At 37.5% G+C, this 20,652-nt stretch overlaps 1 protein-coding gene across 3 annotated transcripts; it reads left to right on the top strand.

The window, feature by feature from the left end:
• Positions 1-519: 519 nt before the first annotated feature.
• On the top strand, positions 520-20,259 carry GPRC6A (G protein-coupled receptor class C group 6 member A). Of its 3 annotated transcripts, none has more exons than XM_054568908.1 (6): positions 520-713; positions 3,306-3,609; positions 6,103-6,414; positions 13,316-13,528; positions 16,958-17,081; positions 19,145-20,259. In XM_054568908.1, the coding sequence occupies exons 1-6, from the start codon at positions 520-522 to the stop codon at positions 20,257-20,259; spliced, it is 2,262 nt and encodes a 753-aa protein (XP_054424883.1). The 3 variants fall into 3 exon arrangements, with proteins under 3 accessions (XP_054424883.1, XP_054424881.1, XP_054424882.1); XM_054568906.1 differs by having other exon boundaries at positions 6,103-6,939; XM_054568907.1 differs by lacking the exon at positions 13,316-13,528 and having other exon boundaries at positions 6,103-6,939.
• The last annotated feature ends 393 nt before the right edge of the window (positions 20,260-20,652 follow it).

The raw sequence follows: 20,652 nt of genomic DNA, 5'->3' as shown, positions 1-20,652 counted from the left end.
TTTCTTGTTCAAAGCAAAACACTATATCCCACAAGTTTCACTGCATTTTTCGTTCTGCCCATTACTGCAGAAGCTACTTATTTCTAACACATGTAAACAGGAAGTGATAAATACCTAAACTTAACCGAATTTCATTTTTTTCAATAGAGCTTTTCCAAGAAAATAAAAGCAGGATTCTACTCTTCTAAGGAGTTTATAAACTACATGGAAGCTTTTGTGCCGTGAAGGGGATATCCCTGGAAGTGCAAAAACTGTCCCTGTGTTTCTAATTCTATCAACTTTTACCCAACGTTCCTGCTATCGCATATCTCCACAAATGAGTGTTAGAAAGTCTGCTATGCTCTTATTGGTGAAGAAATGTTTTGACTATCATCAAGTATCTGAACACTGGGTGTTTCTGGCTCTGACACTGTCCTATACCTTACATGGTTTACAGGTGAAATAGGAACATGTTGTTGGCACTCTGTGAGCTTAATGATTCCTAAGAACTGGCATAAAGTGAGCAAATGAGATAGAAACATGGCATTATTAATTGTACTGATTATGTGTTTTGTGATTATTTTTGCCACTTCCCAGCCTTGTCAGAGCCCTAATGACTTTGTGGCTGCCACTTCTCCGGGACATATCATGATTGGAGGTTTGTTCTCCATTCATGATAAAATGCTGTCCTCAGAAGACTATCCCAGACGACCAGACATCCGGAAGTGTGTTGGGTGAGTAAAGCCTTAAAGAATGCAATTAAATTTCCAAAGATTTAAATGTGTACTTGTATTGACCTCTAACTTGTTTTAATAAAATTTAAACTCTCATATCTTTAAGTTGACATAGTCTTGCTATGCTTTCCTAAAAGAAACATACATCAATGTTATATGTGTAACTAAACTCCAAGTGCAGAAGTAATGAATGTTTTTATTAATATATTTATATGTATTTTACCTAAAAAAAAAAACCAAAAAAATCCCTGAAGTCGCATGAGAAAACCAATAGGAAGACATCATAGTCTTTCCACAACAAGCATATATGACATGTTTATATTTCTATCACTTACACCATGCATTTTGTTTTAAACATGAGCTATTATTTAATTCTTTGTTTAAAATGAACTACATTTAATTTTTTTCTACACTAACATTTTTGTCAACACTATTTCTTTCTTTCTTGAAGAAATCTAATTCTCTTATGATAAATTAAGGCTCTACTTCAAATCAAAGTGTTCCTCCCTCGAGAAACACATTATGTACATGGAGAAAGCTTGACTATAGAAGAGACATAGGCACGGCATAACAGAGAGAAGGAAAGCTGGGTAGAAGATATTACAAATGAATTTTATTTAAGGAGAAGAGGATGCTTGATTTCTAATTTTAGTTTCAGGGCAAACTAATTTTGTAGGCTTAGGCAAATTGCTTAAACTCTTTGAGTTCCAGTTTCCAACATTCTTATCTGTACAATAAGGGCCTGGAGCGCGTCTAAGGACACAGGCGGCATCAGCCTCAGTAGCTATGGCAGTGTGAGCCCCATGCTTCTTTTAACTAACATTCCAATTTCTATCTTGATGTTTTTGTGTGTAAATTCAATCTTTTTTCCCTTCTTTTTCTTTCTTTTTTTAATCAAAAAGTATTTAATATTTTATATCAACTATACTTAAATTTTAAAAAAGTATTTACCAAGCCCTCTAAGAATGCTTTCAGATAAGATGTGATCCCATATCACACTGAGATTCCTTCCTGGCATTCCACACTGAAGTTGGGCACATTGAGCTATTGTCACCATAATTATTGATTATCAAGAATAGCACAAAACAGCATTGGCTCATGTGGCTCAGTTGATTGAAGCATCATCCCCACACACCAAAAGATTGAGGGTTCAACACCTGGTCAGGGCACATACCTAGACGGGGGTTTCAATCCAGTCAGGGCACATAAAGGAGGCAATTGATGTTTCTTTCTCACATTGATGTTTCTCTCTCCCTCTCCCCCTGCCTCTCTCTCTAAAATCAATAAACATATTTTTAAAAATTAAAAAAAGAAGAATAGCAGGGGACACCCCAAAATAGTTAATGAAGATTTTCAGAACACCAAGTTGGTGCCCAAAGAATAGCTACAGATTTGAGACCCACAATTTTAGACCACTAATTAAGAATGGAAAGCACTAAAGAATCATTTGATCTGATAAACAAATGTATTCTGGGGGGAAAAATCACTAAACTAAACACCTTTTTGCCTATTGTCACTCCTTGAGAGAAATATTTGTTCAATGTTAAACAACTATTTATTAAATGCCTACATCACCCAGGTCTAATTCCAGGCACTGGGGATATTGAGGCGAATACACCAAAGAGTTTCTGATGCTCCTGGAGCTAACATGTGGGGTAATCTGAAAATAATATGCATTTTAATAGGCGGACAATTCCTTACTTTAACATTTCTCCTTTGTGTCTTTCTTTAAATTAAAAACTTAATGCAAATTTGTTAAACTTCCAATTTAGATAATCCACAATGACAATATTATTCAAATAGTTTTATTTAATCTGTCATAACTCAATGAAATAAAAGGAAACTGTGGAATAACAAAAACCTGTTAATAATATCTCCCTTTATTCATTTGAAAACATTATTGAAAACTTAATATGTTTTAGGCTCTTTTTGTAAACTTCCGTATATGGTGTTGGATGAAATAAACAGTAAATCAGTAATCAAACAACTCAGTGCTCCAGAATAATCACAAATTTACAAGTTGATCAGAAAAGCCCTTTGAAATAAGAAATAGCTATGTCTTGGAACTAAATAATGTACTGTAGTTAGGAGAAGGCTACTGGGATTTTATTCAGTAATTGATGTTTCTGGAATTTATTCTGTTTGGTAAGTTATTTTTAAGAGACTTATTAATCTGGTTCTCAACCACAACAGATTTGAATCAGAAAATTAAAAGAGACTTGCGAATCTAAAAAGCAGGTCCTTAGACAGCAATAAAATGCTGGCATTTAACTTCAAAAAGAGAAAAAAATCAAGCACATCTTCATGTTGCAGAATATTAAACTAAGTGTTCAAAATCATCCCAAAATTAATTAAGACAAGGTTAAATTTTGTTCTATACAATCCACCTGAGACACTATGGGTTTGTATATACCTTTTAGAAAGGTTTCCATCAAAAATTGTTTTTAAATAAGTAAGTTTAGACACTTGAAGTGGTAAGCTTCACTGATCCAGAAATTGTCTATTTTAATCAGGAATGTGGATAAAATGAGATATCACCATGTCTGCAGAAAAGTTATATTCTGATTTCAAAAAGTACTTGTTTCTCAACAGGTTTGAAATATCAGCTTTTCTTCAAACTCTTGCCATGATACACAGCATCGAGATGATCAATAATTCAACATTATTATCTGGAATCAAACTGGGGTATGAAATCTATGACACTTGTGCAGAAGTCACAGTGGCAGTGGCAGCTGCTCTGAGGTTTCTTTCTAAGTTCAACTGCTCCAAAGAAATTGTGGAGTTGAAGTGTGACTATTCCAGCTACATGCCAAGGGTTAAGGCCGTCATAGGGGCTGGCTACTCAGAAATAAGCATGGCTGTTTCCAGGATATTGAATTTACAGCTCATGCCACAGGTAGGTTTTGTTCTACCTACATCGGTTTTGATTTTATTCTTTATTGTGAAAGGTCAGGGTAACCTGGTAAACTCCTTAGGAATTTGTTTTTACTTTCCTTTCTCTTCGTTAAAGAAAGAATGTTCCCTATGTGGATCAGGTAGTAGACAAAACAGTAAGGGGGAAGTCACCCCTCAATTTCTCATGTCTAGTTTTTAACAGTTTTTAGCATGATTTGGACCAAACACAAACCTCTGAAGACCTCAACTGCCTTGTTTCTGAAATAACATCAGTCAGGTGCTATGAAGAAAACAGGAGAGAGAATGAGAAGTAAAAGGGAATGTAGGTCAAGGAAGAATTCTCCAGGAGATGTTTAGCTTAAAACTTGAACGAGGAACAGTAGCCAAGGGAAGATGAAGGAGGGGAGGGCAGTATCTAGGCTGAAAAAAGGCAGCAAGTCCAAAGTTAACATGTTCAAAGAAGGACAAAAAGGTCTATATGGCTAGATCAGTTGAGCAGAAAGGAGCGTGGTAAGAGATGCATTTATTGAGTGGCAAAGGCCAGGTCATGCAGCATCTTGTAAGTTGAGGTATGATTTGCATTTGTTCTAAATATGCTGAAAAGGTATTGAGCAAAGACTGTGGCATTACATTTCTCTCTGTAATGCAAGCCAATAACCAGAAAGTAATCAAAAGTGTCTCTAAAAAAACTAAAACAGATTATACAGCGAGCTGCAATATGTTCTTGCATATTACTCAGAGTCCCTTGGATTTTCATTTTGAGCTACTTATTTTCATAGCACATCACTTTGCAACTCAATAGGTCATTGTTTTCTAAGCTCAAGGAAGATCAGAAGTCAAATGTTAGAAAATAAAAGGGCTGATAGTCAGATTATCAAGAAATGACCATCTGATAGAAGGGAAAATATATAAAAAACATGCAAAAGATTTCAAAATATACAATTATATAAGAAATGTGCAAAAGGATTCAAAATACATAATTTTCTGGAGCTAGAGTTAGTAAGTTAAGTTATAATAGGGTTAATATACCCATGAAAGACTTGACAGTTCCAGCCTCTTATGGCCTATTGAAGTTGATAATGAAAACCTTAAATCCAAAATGACAAAACAAAAGAATTATTCCCCCAAATATCTCAGAGATAAGGCTTTGGCTCAAAATTTCTAGACTATGTATAACACTAGTTAGGTGATAAGTAAGATAAGTAGATTCTTTTGACAATGGTTGTTTAATGTAAAAATGTAATTTCCATGATAGACCACATGAAAAAAAGGGGACGCTCCATGGGTAAAACTGATTTTCAAGAAACCCAGCTCTCACCTCGTAGGTGGGTATGGTGATGCCAGGTACTGAAGCGAACTAAGGTTTAGTGAAGGTCCGCCATGGATGATGTCCATTTAAATTCTCTCCTATAATCTTCACAAGTATCCTAGGTAGAGAAATATTAACTAACTTTACCAAATTTACTGAAGTCCAGAGTCTGACTCCAAAGCCCATTGTTTTTCCATCATACCATGTGGCTTCTGTAAATAGTAAAAATAATAATTATTATTATTATTATTATTCACTGAGCAAGTGACATGGAGCAATTGTAGCGTAGAAGATAATAATTCTCACTAGGCTAAATTAGTATCTGCATTATGTAATACTCCCAGAAAATTCAACTGTACATCAAAGTTTGAGAAGCTCTAATTGGCAAGACCCTCCTGATGGATCTTTCACAAAAACCCCCAGTCTCATTTGCCTCTACTTTCCCCAGAAAATTCTATTGTAAATCAGGCAAACCTTTGCACACATCACGTAGGTATCCCCAAATGCTGATGTTCATTTGACTAGATCAAAACCCAAAAATCTATAGCCTGCAGACCAAATGTAGCTCTCAATATCTTAAGCTGTCAAGCTAAAAATGATTATTTTATATTTTTAAAATATTATAACAAAAAAGGGAGAATACATGACAGAGTCCATTTGTGACCAACAAAGCTTAAAATACTTTATATCTGGTCTATTAGATAAAAAGTTTGCTGAATCCTGGACTAGATGGTTATTTGACTGAATGATTTATTTCATCTAAAATAAAAACCATCCAAGTTGTAAACAAAACGAAATTTTGAACATACCAGGTGTTCCAAAACATAATTTGCTGATTTTACTTACTGCATTTTTTTTGTATTTACCTCTAAGTATTTAAATAATCTCCACTCTTGGCCCTGGCCTATGATATAGAAGTGTAGATAAAGAAACAGGAGAGATGCTGATCCCCCAAAGGGCTTGTCCTGTACACAGTATGAAATGACTGGAGAGCAAGAACCCTAAAGAGGTACTAAATATCATGATTTAAGTTATATGTAGTCCATTGAAAGGGAAGGAAGAAAAGGGCCAGAGAATTTTTTAAAGGTTGTGAAAATTCACAGAAATCAAAGAGAGGAATACCTGCTTTGAATAGCCCTCTGGAGCTCTTCAATACTATAACTAAAAGATATTGTCAATTTCCAGGTGAGTTATGAATCAACGGCAGATATCCTAAGTGACAAAATTCGCTTTCCTTCATTTTTACGGACGGTGCCCAGTGACTTCTATCAAACCAAAGCAATGGCCCACCTGATTCAGAAATCTGGATGGAACTGGGTTGGCATCATAACCACAGATGATGACTATGGACAACTGGCTCTCAACACTTTTGCAATTCAGACCACAGCGAATAACGTGTGTATAGCCTTCAAAGAAGTTATCCCAGCCTTCCTCTCAGATAATACCATTGAAATCAGGATCAATCAGACACTTGAGAAAATCATAGCAGAAGCCCATGTTAATGTCATTGTTGTATTTCTGAGGCAATTCCATGTTTTCAGTCTCTTCAGTAAAGCCATTGAAAGGAACATAAATAAAGTCTGGATTGCTAGTGATAATTGGTCAACAGCTACCAAGATTACCACCATTCCTAATGTTAAGAGGATTGGCAAAGTTGTAGGGTTTACCTTTAGAAGAGGGAATGTGTCCTCTTTCCAGTCCTTTCTTCAAAATCTGCATGAGTTACCCAAGGATCATAACAAACCCTTAAATGAATATGCCACACTCTTGTCTGCCTGTGCTCATGTCAAGAACAGTGATTTCAGTCAATGCATTTCCAACCATTCTCGGGGGACTTTAGCCTACAAGGCTAACAAAGACATAGACAGGAATATCTCCCTAAGAAATGACATCCTGTGGGATTACACTGAGCCTGGAGTTGTTCACAGTATTCAGCTCGCTGTGTTTGCCCTTGGTTATGCTCTTCGGGATCTGTGCCAAGCTCGAGACTGTCAGAACCCTGACGCCTTTCAACCATGGGAGGTACTAACTCATACGCCCAAGAAAATTCCCCTACCATAATTTCTTCCATTTCTTTCACTGCTTTAATATGCAGAGTTGTATGAACTGCTCTTAGTATTCTTTTTGTTAGGAGACACTTTCAGTGTTTGATAACCTTCTGTTATTTTACCATTAGTTTTTTGTTCTTGAGGATAATAGAGCTGTTATTTTACCTTCACCTACTATTCTGACCTATCAAAGTTGTATTTTTTTATTTTCATAGAAAATTCTGTTGATATTGCCATTTTCCTTGAATTTATGGATTTGTATCTGATCTAGAGTTGTTCGAGGCTTCATAAGAATTACCTCCTTTAATGTTCTTAACAAACACAAGACCAAGCATGCTTAATGATTCTTTTTATAACTACTAAATATTATGGATGAGAAAACTAAGCTAGGAAGTTCCAGAAATGTGATTCTAGTCTGCGTCTTCTGACTCCATACCCTTTACTTTTCATGGTGTTTCTGGTGGCTCATAGTCTCAAAGCCTCCAGTTGTGACTCCTGTTTAGGGCAGGCTCTCTAGAACTCCAATCTTCTTCAAATGACTGCTTTTAGGTCAATCACAACAATTCTCTGATATCTCGGTTTAAAATGAATCGCTAATTGTGTGTAAAAGGAGACTTTCCCTTTTCTTCCTTGATTAGTTTGTACAAACTCAAAGCTTAATGTTTCCCTATTTAGTGAAAATTTTCCATTTTGTTTTAAATGTCCATGAACAAGTCACTTAAGCAAATTGCTGCTTTATATGATGATGAATTTTACTCACCAAGAACAAATTACTCAATAATGTGTTCTCAAAGCCAAACTTATCTGCCTTGAGGCAGAATCATTTTCCAAAAATATATTTGTTTTAAATTTGTAAATGAGAAGAAGGTAAAAGGAAATATTCAATTCTTCTGATCTTACAAGTGGGAATCCAGGATAAGCTATTTCTACTTTTGTAATTTTTACTTTAAGCACCTATATATAAACACAAACTCCAAGGTATGAGGTGATCACATTTTGGTGGATCATGTGATGGTCTTAGGGTGTTTTTGATTGCTCCTTTTGAAACTAATTTTCACCTTAGAAATGCAAATCATAAAACCTAATGAAGAGATAAGATTAGAAATTGGGATCTTTTTAAAATTAGAACTCTATTTTAAAAATATATATTTATATGCCTAGGGATTTTAAGATGTCTGTTTGAAAACATACTCTTTGTTGTATAAAACTTTTAATAATAGATTGGTAAAAACTATAAGTTAAGTGGACAACATAATGAAACCACAATATGGAATTTTAGGAATGAGAGATTGAGAGAGTAATGGAGAGAAAATAAACCATGATAGAGACAAGATAAATAGGAGGCGATAGAAAAAGCCTCATAAGGAAAGAGAAATATGAATAACAAGAGCTATTTATCCTCTCAAGATGGGAAAGTACTTAAAATTAGGAATAAATTTCAAACATTCTGGGGGAAAGACTGGAAATAGTATAATCTACGCAGAGTCTGCTAAAATGTTTTATTTAAACACCGGAAGCATAGGGTCATCCTTTCTGTTCCAAGGAGTCTGTTTATCTAGAAACAAACAGAAACAGATTGGAAAGGAGGAAGAGAGGAGTGACTAGTTCCTTTGATCATGATGTGAGTGAGCAACATCTGTGCCACATTCAGTAAGACAAATAATGCAAATAATTGTGTGTTTCTATGAAGGAATCTCGATAGACATTAAATTTAAAAGATCAGTAACTTTTAGAATCACTAATCAAAGATACATTCCTAAAGATTATTTTGTTCTCTGGCAAAATTTGCTAATATTTAAATGATAGTTTCTGTATTATTTTAGATTAAATAACTTCAGAGGATTTAGTTTTTCCCAATATATGAGGATAATCCTTACTTTGGCTCCATACGTGAGCCGTATCTGTGAGCAGTATTCAGGGACAGCACAGTCAGTGATTTTGGCTTTCTTTCTTTTTTTTTTTTCTTCATTTTTCTTTAACTCTGGTGATATACAAGATAGTACGTGATGTGTGTGGGATGAGAAAATGTTTAATAGTCAAACTTCTATAAAGACATTAATTTAGCACATATCTGTTGGATGTCTCAATGTATCAAACATTGTGCTGAATGCTAAAAATATTATAGAAACTAAAACAATTTTCTCCTATAACAACTCATCTATCTAGTAAGGAATACAATCAACCAGCTGGGTGGCTGACTACAATGCAGGATGGTGCGTGACAATGTTACATATAAATTCAAGATGGCAGAAAAACATGTAACTGAAGCAACTGTCCAGTGCTGGTAATTGAGAGAACATTCTCAAAGATTATGACATCTCTGGGGAATACGATGGATGGGTAGATGTCAGCCAGGGCAGAAATGCTCCAGCAAAGTCCCAGAAGGGAGAGTAAGCATGGCACCCTAAGGGAGCAGAAAACAACGCCATAAAACTGGAGTCTTTTGTGGAAAGTAGAGGCAATGAGACTGAGAGGTTTGTGAAGGATCCATCAAAAGGGTCTTGTCAATTACAGCATCTCATATTTTGATGTGCCATTGAATTGTCTGGGAGCATTATTATAACGTGGATACTAATTCAGTAGTTCCAGGGGGAGACATGCAGATCTGTAGTTCTCACAAGCTTTCAGTTGTTGCTGATACTGCTGGTACAGGGACCATCCTTCAGATAGAAAATTCTGCAAACCATGTTTATTTTTGGACTTGGTAGAGCCAAGGGGAGCCAATTAAATATATTTTTGGATGGGAGAGTGATGTGATCTGCTTTCCACTATAGAAATAGCATTCCCACTGCTGTGTACATTGATTAAAGGGGCATAGGAGTAAGGGAAGAAAGACCAGTTGACAGTCCAGGCTAAGAGAAGGAAGCCTTGTACTACAAGGATGACGATGATGATGGAAGGACATACACAGGTGGGGCAAACATAGATTTACAAATGTTATGGAAAATAATACAATAATTAATAAATAATAATACAAGGAGCAACTGTGTGTTGTACGTTCTCACAGCTGTAAACCTACTTTTGCCCCACCCTGTATGTGGATATCCATATATTTAAGAGGAAGGGTGAAGAGAGCATTTGGAGAGAAACTGTATCTAAAGGATCATAGACAGAAGCAAAGATACTGCGAATAATTTGAAAATTTGGGCAACTGGCACCATTTGTTGAGATGAAAACACAGTGAAGAGTGGAGGTCTAGGCAGAACAAGAAATAATAAGCATTCCATTTTAAAGATATTGAATTTGAACAACTCATGAGACACACTAGTGTAGCAATGGCAGTGGGATACTAGTCCAGAAGTCAAAAGAGACATGTTCAAAGAAGAGAGCGATTTTGGAGCGATAAGGAAAATGATAACTAAAGAATGTCAGGGCCACATGTACTAGGCACTGACATAAGTCATTTCTAATTTTTATAATGTTAGGACTCACATGCTTCACTCTCCATCTTGAAGACGTGACAGCAGGAAGTATTATTGGTGACTGAGGCTTGCAGTAGTCTAGATATGGAGGAGACCTCAGCAGTAAGGGTCTGGTCCACAGAATTAGTAGTGAAACTGTCCCAGCTTTAGCCCAGTGAGCTTTTCACTACACCACAGACAACTTCACAAAAGAAAAAAAAAATAAGCTGGATACCAGAGATACAAGGCTGCTTCCTCTGCTATTCTGTAATTTACTCACAGAGATACCTCTTTTTCATAAGCACAGCAGACTTGTGGAGACAGAGTGAACATCAGAGCAGAGAGAGAAAAGGGAAACCCCAACCACACCAGCTTAGGTGGTGTGGCCTCTTGGAACTGGGTTCTCAAACCCTAGTCACTATCATATAGAAGTGAATTAGCTAATAACGAAATGCAAATCCTACTCTCTCAATTTTGGGGTGTCAGTTTACAGTGAATTTTAGAGTCTCAATGAAAAATAAGTAAATAATTGGTGGGAAAGGCATGTAATAGTTTAATAACTGAAGCACTAATGTTCAGATTTTGCCTTAATGCAGAGCAAATGTTCTATCATATATTTAACTAGTACTGAACGCACTGTTTTATTTGCCTCCACCCTCTTTCCTGTAAGAACAAGCATAGAATTGCACTAGTTTATTTACATCCTCCAATGCTATCTTTATTTACAGAACATATATGTGTCAGAACTTTACCCTGTAAAACCTGATTAAATGCTGGAAAAAAAAAAAACCAGGTGGAAATTGTAGTTCAAACACAAGGGTGGAAAAGACTGTGCTCCCTGAAGAACTGAGTTATTGGGGCTTATGTGTGTGTATTGCTTAACAAGGAACAGGAGAAAAATCAATATAGTGGTAGAGGTGGGAACACTGACAGCAGGCCCTCACTTATTCTTTTATTTTTGTTCCATCCATTATTTTTTTTCTTTCATGCAATTGCTAGAATAAGATTTTTTTTTTGTTAACTTCACCAGATTAGATCTAACATCTTGCTTCTTTAATGTAATACTAATTAATTTATGTTCATTATACTAATTAATTTACATTCATTACAAGAATTATGAAATCTGTGAAAATGTATAATAAAATCAATATACTTAGAGATTTTACTAAAGTGACATTTGGTCATTGACATAACTGTCATAGCTAATATATTTACCTTAAAATATAACTTGATTATCTTATATTCTATGGACAAAAAAATATGAAGGAAAAAAACATTCACAAAAGATTAACTGAAAAGGAATAAAATAAGAATAATTCCATTAAAATAGAATAATTTTTATCTCATTTCATAATGGCATCATAGACCTCGATAAGGAGTGGGCCTCGTGTGTTCACAGAGGGTATTTACTTAGCCATGATTATATATCGTGTCAGTGGTGGAGCCAGAACAGCAACCTGTTTTCCTCCCTCCTAGTTCAGTGTTCTTCCTCGGCAGCACAAGCTCAACATGGCTTCTCATTTGTCGATAAACCATTTCCCATTCTAGCTCTACTGCATACAAGTGCTCACTAAACAAACTGGATCATGAGACAAGTAATTTTTCATTACATTCTTATCCTCTCAAGTTAAAAACCAAAGACATTTTATGAATTAAATTACAAAGAGAGTTCAGAAATCACTATGCTATGCACTCAATCACTGAGGCAGAGTTGAAAACCACTGGAGGTAATAAGATCCACACCTCCCACATGAGTAACAAAGTATGGACTTAGGGTGGCCATTAGCACTTCCCTTATGTACGCCCATCAACTAAACTCTGACGGGAATGCTACTCAGTACTTGCCCCAAAGCAGGGTGCTGTTGTTACAAGACTGTCTCCCCAGATTTGTAGCTCTGTCCCCTCAGCCTTCATTTTGGGGGCAACAAGCAGGACAATGACTGGCTTGTATTACCCACTCCAACTGGGCAAAGGACCCAGGCCAATTGTGACTCTAGAAGGAAAAGATGCAAATGATAATGGGACAAAAATATAATTAAAAAAAAAAGATGCATTGCATTTTCCTGCCTTCCATAGCTCCAATGGCACACTGGTGATTACTTTTGAGTCAGAAAAAAAAAGTGAGAAGATTTTTAATTAATATATTGCTAGGTGCAATGGAAAGACCACAAAATGAAAGTCAAGATGTGTGTCCTCAGATTTCACCCTTTGGCTGGGGGTCCTCATTTCAGAAAACAGGAAGATGATCCCTGTTCAATACAGTTCACCAAGTTGTTATGGGAAGGAAAGGATATCAAAGATTTGAGTGTTAGCAAGTAATGTATGAGTGCCAGGTGACATTAGTGGTTGACAGACTCAAAGTAATTTTATTTGTTTTCACAATATCCCCATTAACTAATAATTGGTATTAATATAGCCTTTATTAACCCTTAATCTGTACAAGGTACTGGGCTACACTCTTTATATTCATAATTATATTTAATCTTCCCAATAGCCCTATAAGGTAGATTCCATTTACTTTGTTTTGCAAATGGAGATGAGGTCTAGGAACAAATTGTAATTGTCAAGATCACACCACTATTGAGATATGGAACCAGAATTAGAGCACAGGCATCTGCACCAGAGGACTCATTCTGAAATGCTGCAATGTGGAAAAATGAAGATGCCCAAATTTCAATTGTATGGACTAGAGAAGCTACCTTCCACAAACATTAGCGTGCTTTCTCAAATTCATGGCACAAGACTTGGGCAGAAATGAGGCTAGAATTCTTAAATTGTTGCCAGGTAGTTAAGAACCTTCACAAGTAGTTACCACACTCACTGATTCAAGATGTCTTTGTTTTTCTCATTCTTAAGTGATATTCCTTGTATGGCAGTGTTGTAACTGATATAATGGATATACTTATAATATTTCTATTAGTGTTTGTTTCTATTATTATTTTTTTATAGTTACTTGATGTACTGAAAAATGTGACATTCACTGATGGAGGGAAGCACTTTCATTTTGATGCCCGTGGGGATATGAATACTGGATACGATGTTGTGCTCTGGAAGGAGATCAATGGCCACATGACTGTCACCAAGATGGCACAATATGACCTGAAGCATGATGTCTTTATTGTCACAAACCAGGAAACAAAAAATGACTTCAGGAATCTTAAGGTAATTATGTTGTAAGTTGCTTTGTAACATGCAAATTAACTGCTATCTCAACTGCAAAAGTCCTTAACCCCAACAGGACCTCTAGTAATCCTATTGCCTGTTCACTGTCCCCAACTTTTTTCATTAAATTCCATGGTCAGTTTGTGGGTTTTTTCCTCCCTTGTACATACCCTCAATTCCCTTGTCCTCTTCTCTCTCTCTTAGTCATTCTCATTTGACCAAAGCAGAATCCTGTATAATCAATGTAGCCCCCATGTAGCTAAACTTTGGGGTAGGGGGAACATCTTGTTGACTGTTCTAGCTTTAAATTCATGATTTCTAGCCTCTAGCAGCCCTTCATGCTGCTGGACAATCAGACTGTTGCCCTGGTCCATTAGCTTGCCCACCTACCTGCATGGATATTATATGCGTTCTCTTCTGTACTCTAACCCCACACACCTTCCCCATACTCACTTTCAGTTGAGCTTGCTTCCTATTTCGCTAGAAAAAGTGAAACAATCAGAAAAGAACCCCAGTGTTCCCCTGCCGCCATATCTATGCCTGTGTCCCTGCCTTCCACCTGGCACTGTGGCTAGATTGTCTGTGCTCCTAGCCTCGCTCACCTCCTCCCATTGACCTCTGAAACCCCTTCCACTTACTCAGGGATATTACTTTGGCAATTCTCCGCTCTCTCCTGCATCCTCAAATATTTGCTCTTCTGTGTTATCTACATGATGATACAAATATGCTCTTAACTCCTTTCTTCTTAAGGAAAAAAAGAGAAGAAAGTCCGTTGATCTCTTTATGTTCCCCTCCACATACTGACCATTCCTCTATTTCCCTGTAAGACAAAACTTGAAAAAGTTCACTATATTCATTGGCCCCAATTTCTCTCCTCCCGTAATTTTTTAAACTTTTTCCATTCCATCAAAATCCTTTCTGTCTAGTTCACCAATGTTAATAAATCCGAAAATCATCTCACTTCACTGACCAGCTAATTGTTCTCCCCTCTTTGAGATGCTTTAGTTGCTTCCACGACACCACACTGTGGAAGATGGATGAATCTAGCTAAGGGAGTTGCCTGCATGAAGAAGCTATTGTCTGCATGTCCTCGCTTGACCAGCAAACTGGCCTGTGAGGGAGGTGGAACATCACCAATAGACAATGAGTGTTATCTGTGTATGGCACTTCCTTGAGGGTTCTTAAGAACTGGCTTGAGTAACTAAGATATGATGTAAGGAATGTATGTCCCTGAAGTCCTGATAAATATCAGGTCTTTAGGAGGACAGATGGTTCTCACATCAGCTTGCATTCTTTGTACTGTTTAAGCCTGCTAATAAAAATGATGCTTTCCCTCGGCTCTGGGCTTAGTCGGTCATGCCCGCTAAAGTCCCCTACAGCTCGTCGCATTCAGTCGCCTGCCTTTTCAATTTGTTGCAGCACCAGTAACACGACAAAACACTTTGACTTTCTTCCCGTCTCTGACCACTGCCTCTCAGCCTCCTTTGCTGGTTCCTCCTCATTCCCACTGCCTATATATAGTGGTGTGATCGGAGCTCAGAATGCTCCTTTTTTGTCCCCGTTTTTTCTTAGTGATCTCATCGATGCTCGTGGATTTAAACAATGTCACTATATAGAAGACAACTGACTCCCAGATTTTTATCTTCTGAATTTCAAACCAAATAAACACAAAACTGCCTAATGAATGTCTCTACCTGGGTGTAATAGTCATATAAACTGATCATGTCTAAAACTGAGCTCTCAAATGTACCACTTCTCAAGAAATGACAGCTTCCTTCTAGTTGCTCATGGAAAAACCTGGTGGGATCCTTGTCACTTCTCTTTCTGTTATGTTTCAAATCTAACCTAAGTTTTACTTTCAAATGGGTGCAGAATCTGACACTTTTTGTCCTCTACTTGGTTGCTGCCACTCCAACCCCAAGCTACTATCACCTGTCATCGAGACAAAGACAATGGGCTTCTAACTGCTCTCTGCCTCCACTCTTGCCCCCTTCCCATGTTTTCTTCAAACAACAGCCAGAATAGCCCTGTCAAACATAATACTCTGCTCAGAACCCTCCCTATATACCCTATTGCTCTCAGAATAAAACTGAATGTCTTTAAAAAACCCTTACACAACCTGCCACCGGTACCTCCCAACCTCACTTCCTACTACGTTCCCAAGGCTCTCATCCTTTCCCACAACCCCACATGCTTTCTCCCTCTTGCAAACATGCCTGCCTTCCTCCTAGCTCACTGCCTTTCACCTGCTGTTTCCTTTGCCTGTCTATGTGGTTTACTTTCTTACTTTCCTAAAGAGTCACTGTCTCAGGGAGTCCATCTTTAGTCAAAACCTTATTCAGAACTGCAGTGTCAACCTAATACTTCTTAAACACCCTCCTGTCTTTATTTTTCTCCTTAATATTTATCACTGTCTAGCATTCTATAAATTTTGCTTATTTTTATCATATCCATTGTTGATTCTTTCAGCTAGAACTGAAGGCCAATGAGAACATGGATTTTTGTGTTTTAAACCCTGCTGTGGTTTCAACAATTAGAACAGTGCCTGGCATATAACAGGCACTCAAGAAACATTTGTTGGATGAAATATAGTAATGCTTCAAGCCACTATCCTTGTTCTAATTTCCCTTGTCATGTTTCGGTAAAGCAAGGTACTATTTCTTTAAAAGATAGAAATGTAGCTGCCTTTCTGTTCAAGACTTATCTTCAGACTTTTTAGGGGAGATGCTCAATGAAGGGGAGGTGATACAATGACAAATAACTAACTGATTGGTGCCTTTAGTGACTAAATGGAAGGAGATGATCACCATAAAAAGAGAGACAAGTTTGCCTTCCTGATGGAAACAACCATAAATATATCGAGGAGGTAATAGAAACTAATAATACCTGAGATGAATTAGGCCAGATTTCAAGATCCTTTTGTCAATCTGCAGGCTATTGGACTGTCAGCATTTCTGGTGGGTCGTCAAAACTTGTAGTTCAACAAATCAGGTAATCCTGAACCTACTGACATCCCAAAGTTATCAATACTTTAGAATGTCTTTGCTGTCTCTTATGTGGGGAGATGCAAGCAACTGGGTTGCTGGGAAGAAAAGTTCTACTTATATCCCTGTAATGATGTTCAGCTTATCTCGTTTTTAAATCATTTTGTGTTCTCTGAGCATCCTCCAGGAGTGTGGATCTTTCAGGTTAAAAGTTTGCCCTGGAGAACCCTCTAGGCAGATTTACTATCTGAAGTACTTTCTATTTTTTTAAACTTGTTCACCTTTCTTCAGATAACAATTTATTACACTTCCCGTGTCTTCTTAAGTATTTTAGTATTTTAAAAAAATACTAAAATCTATGTAGTAAATATGTCTTTAAATTATGTCAAAGTTAGTTAGAATAAATCTTTTCAAAATTTATTTGGAATTTCTTTTCACTTTGCAGCAAATTCAGTCCAAATGTTCCAAGGAATGCAGTCCAGGGCAAATGAAGAAAACCACAAAAAGTCAACATACCTGCTGCTATGAATGCGTGAACTGTCCTGAAAACCACTACACTAATCAGACAGGTAATCATAGTCACTATAACATGCACAGTGACACTCCTTAACCATTACTCTCTGGTTGGTTATTTTGTTTACATGAATCTTATTTTGGATTATTTTTTCATTTGGGAACAAAAAAGCATCTCATGCTACTGCTAGATTAAATTCCAGTGAAATTTCATGTTGTCTTGGAATTTGTTCTATTATATTAGCAGACATGCAACCAATACATAATAGAGATGTGAAAATAATTTCATGTCCAATGGAAAATATCATCCCCTCAACTAGATTCCTCTCCAGCGGTTCTTAACACAGTACATGTACTCTGCCAGTTTTTATCTATGTCACACACACACACACACACACACACACACACACACATACACGCCTGACTCGCAGTAGGTGGTGTACAGTAACTATAAATACATACATGCTGAGCTAACTAAACTGAGCATGCTAGAAATCCATGCATGCACAGAGGTTTGCATACCCTAGAGATCTCATTATTCCTACCAAGAAGTTGACAGTGAAGCCTAAAAAAGAACTTTCTGTGAGACAAGGGGATGAACTATTGACAGAGATGATATGCTACTGATTGTTTGCCAAGCCTTTTAACAATTTGACAACATCAGAGCAAAATACACAAATTTGAGAATACAAGTGAGGTCAGTGGCCTTTGGAACCCTAAAAGGAGCTGTCACCACTTTTCCTGGAGTGAAGCCTACGTTAAAAATGTCATATTTCCTTGTTATGGTAGCATTCCTACTCACCCTACAGGTGCTGAGAACCCCAGAGCCAGATGGCACCCAAATGCTTGTCCTTTTTTTCTTATTGGCTCCCAGGAGAGAAGTATCCCAATGTAAACATTCTAGTATACATGTTCCGTCACTGTTTTACAAAAATGCCATTTATCCCAAACTGAGAGGGGCTTCGCTGCGTAAATAACTAGGTAATGACTTGGGAGAGGCAGGGATTGTCCAGGCAATATGGTATCTAGCAACTCTCTGCCAAGTGGGATAAATAAAAATACCAAGAGAGTATGTAGCATTTATCTCCCATAAAGATATACAAGAGTCTAGCAACAGTGGTTAAGGAAAGACAGGGAAGAATAGATATTTGTAGGAAAATATGATTTGGAAGAGGAGGAGGCTGGGCAGGTAATGAAGTTTATAAATAGTAGCACAGCCTGACTTTGAGGTTGAGGAGGAAGAGACACAGGCACTGTGTCACGCTTTTAGGAAGTAGCTGGGACCCCATCACTGGGGGGTGGAAGTGGGGAGCAAAGGTAATCACTCTGATTCTGACTATCAGTGACGCACCTGCACTCAGACTCAGCATAAATCATTTCCAGCCTTATCACTGCCTGTGTGAGAGACTCAGTGTTCCTTACCTCCTGGAGGGAAAATGAACTTTAATTCTTATCAGCTGTCATTGATTACAATCTTGCGCTATCTCTATTGTAGAGGGCTAGAGTGTCACCCAGCCATACTGTCTCTGCTTTTCAAAGAACTGCAGCCTCGTTTATAATGGCAGCTCCCATGATAGCGAGCGTCTACTGTCTGGCATGCACCACACAAAGCGTATTATATTTATTATCTCTCTGAATGTAGCCCCCTAATGAGGCAGGGTCTCATTTTTTATTTTTAAGAGAATTGGAAATAGGCTCAGGAAGTTCAATGAACTTGTTCAAGATCACAGGAATTATAAGTGAAAGAGAAAAGGACTTGAAATATGTCTGATTCTAAAGCTTTTATTCTTAATAGAGTTCCTGAATTGCCACCTATAACAGCAAGTTCACAGCAACTAACGTCTAACTTGAGTATATTAATTTCCTAAAGACTCACAGCCTAGCTGGCTTTTTGTTTTTCTTTCACTCTTTTACTCTCACTTTCTTCCTTCTCCCTCACCTTCATCCTTTCTCACTTTGGGTTCTGTGAATGCTTTATTTTAATAAGTAACCATTGTGATAATTATCTATATCCATTTTTGAGTGAGAACTATTGCTGAGGAAGATTCTATTTGTAGCATTCTGGACAATCACCTAGTTTAAATGTTTGCAAGGTAACTGAATCTCCTCTGTCTTTTAGACATGGATCACTGCCTTTCATGCAACAATGAAACTCATTGGGCCCCTGTAAAGAGCACAACGTGCTTTGAAAAGGAAGTGGAGTATCTCAACTGGAATGACTCCTTGGCTATCCTGCTCCTGGCCCTCTCCCTACTGGGAATCATGTTTGTTCTGGCTATTGGCATAATATTTACAAGAAACCTGAACACGCCTGCTGTGAAATCATCCGGGGGATTAATGGTCTGCTACGTGATCCTTCTCTGTCATTTCCTCAACTTTGCCAGTACGGGCTTTTTCGTTGGAGAACCGCAAGACTTCACGTGTAAAATCCGGCAGACACTATTTGGTGTGAGCTTTACTCTCTGCATCTCTTGCATTTTGACTAAGTCCCTGAAAATTCTGCTAGCCTTCAGCTTCGATCCCCAGTTACAGAACTTCCTGAAGTGCATCTATAAACCTGTCCTCATCATCTTCACTGGCACAGGTGTCCAGGTTGTCATTTGCACACTCTGGCTAATCTTTGCAGCCCCTGCTGCGGTAGAAAATGTGTCCTTGCCCAGAGTCATTATCCTGGAATGTGAGGAGGGGTCCATCCTTGCCTTTGGCATCATGCTGGGCTATATTGCCATTCTGGCCTTCATTTGCTTTATATTTGCCTTCAAAGGCAGGAAGTTACCTGAGAATTACAATGAAGCCAAATTCATAACATTTGGCATGCTCATTTACTTCATAGCTTGGATCCCATTCATCCCCGTATATGCTACCACATTTGGCAAATATTTGCCAGCTGTGGAGATTATCGTTATTTTAATATCTAACTATGGGATCCTATGTTGCACATTCTTCCCCAAATGTTATGTTATTCTTTGTAAGCAAGAAACTAACACAAAGTCTGCCTTTCTCAAGATGATTTATAGTTACTCTTCCCACAGTGCAGACAGCCTTGCCATGAGTCATGTTTCACTGGATTCCACTAATAGCAATATCACCCTGACCCATCCCAGCTCTGGTGGCCAGATTGCAGCCTGGCAGAAAAGCAAAGATCTTCAGACACCAGCATGTGCACACACATGCAAGGAAAATTCTACAAGTGCATCTAAAACTTGGCCTCGAAAAAGAACTTCAAGTATATGAATGAGTCCTTAAGAGATGGCACATTCCAGCATAAAATATTTCTATGGTCTCTGATTTAAGATGTGCATTTACTTTCCAAGCAAACATATTCTGTGTGTTTCTTTACTGCCAGTATTTTCATCAACATTTGGTTGAACACTTCCCCTCTGTCAAATCAACTCTTTAACAAAGAAAATAGATTCCTCAACCTGAAACTCACTTTATTCCTTACCACTTCCATCTGCCTCCATTTTTACCTCCTTCCTCATAGGCATATAGTTAAAGGTATCTCTTCTAGTCAAAACTAGCCCATAATATAGCATTCTTATTCTATTCTCCACCAGTTCTTTCAAACCTCTTTGTGAGGTTCTCTTCTTGTCTCTTGAGCACTTTTACCTTCCCATCTCTACTGCC

The sequence above is a fragment of the Pteronotus mesoamericanus genome, unplaced genomic scaffold, assembly GCF_021234165.1.
Source record: "Pteronotus mesoamericanus isolate MK-2021 breed Mesoamerican mustached bat unplaced genomic scaffold, CSHL_Meso_final contig_20, whole genome shotgun sequence".
In the NCBI taxonomy this organism is placed as follows: Eukaryota; Metazoa; Chordata; class Mammalia; order Chiroptera; family Mormoopidae; genus Pteronotus; species Pteronotus mesoamericanus.
This window is presented reverse-complemented; position numbering and strand designations above follow the sequence as displayed.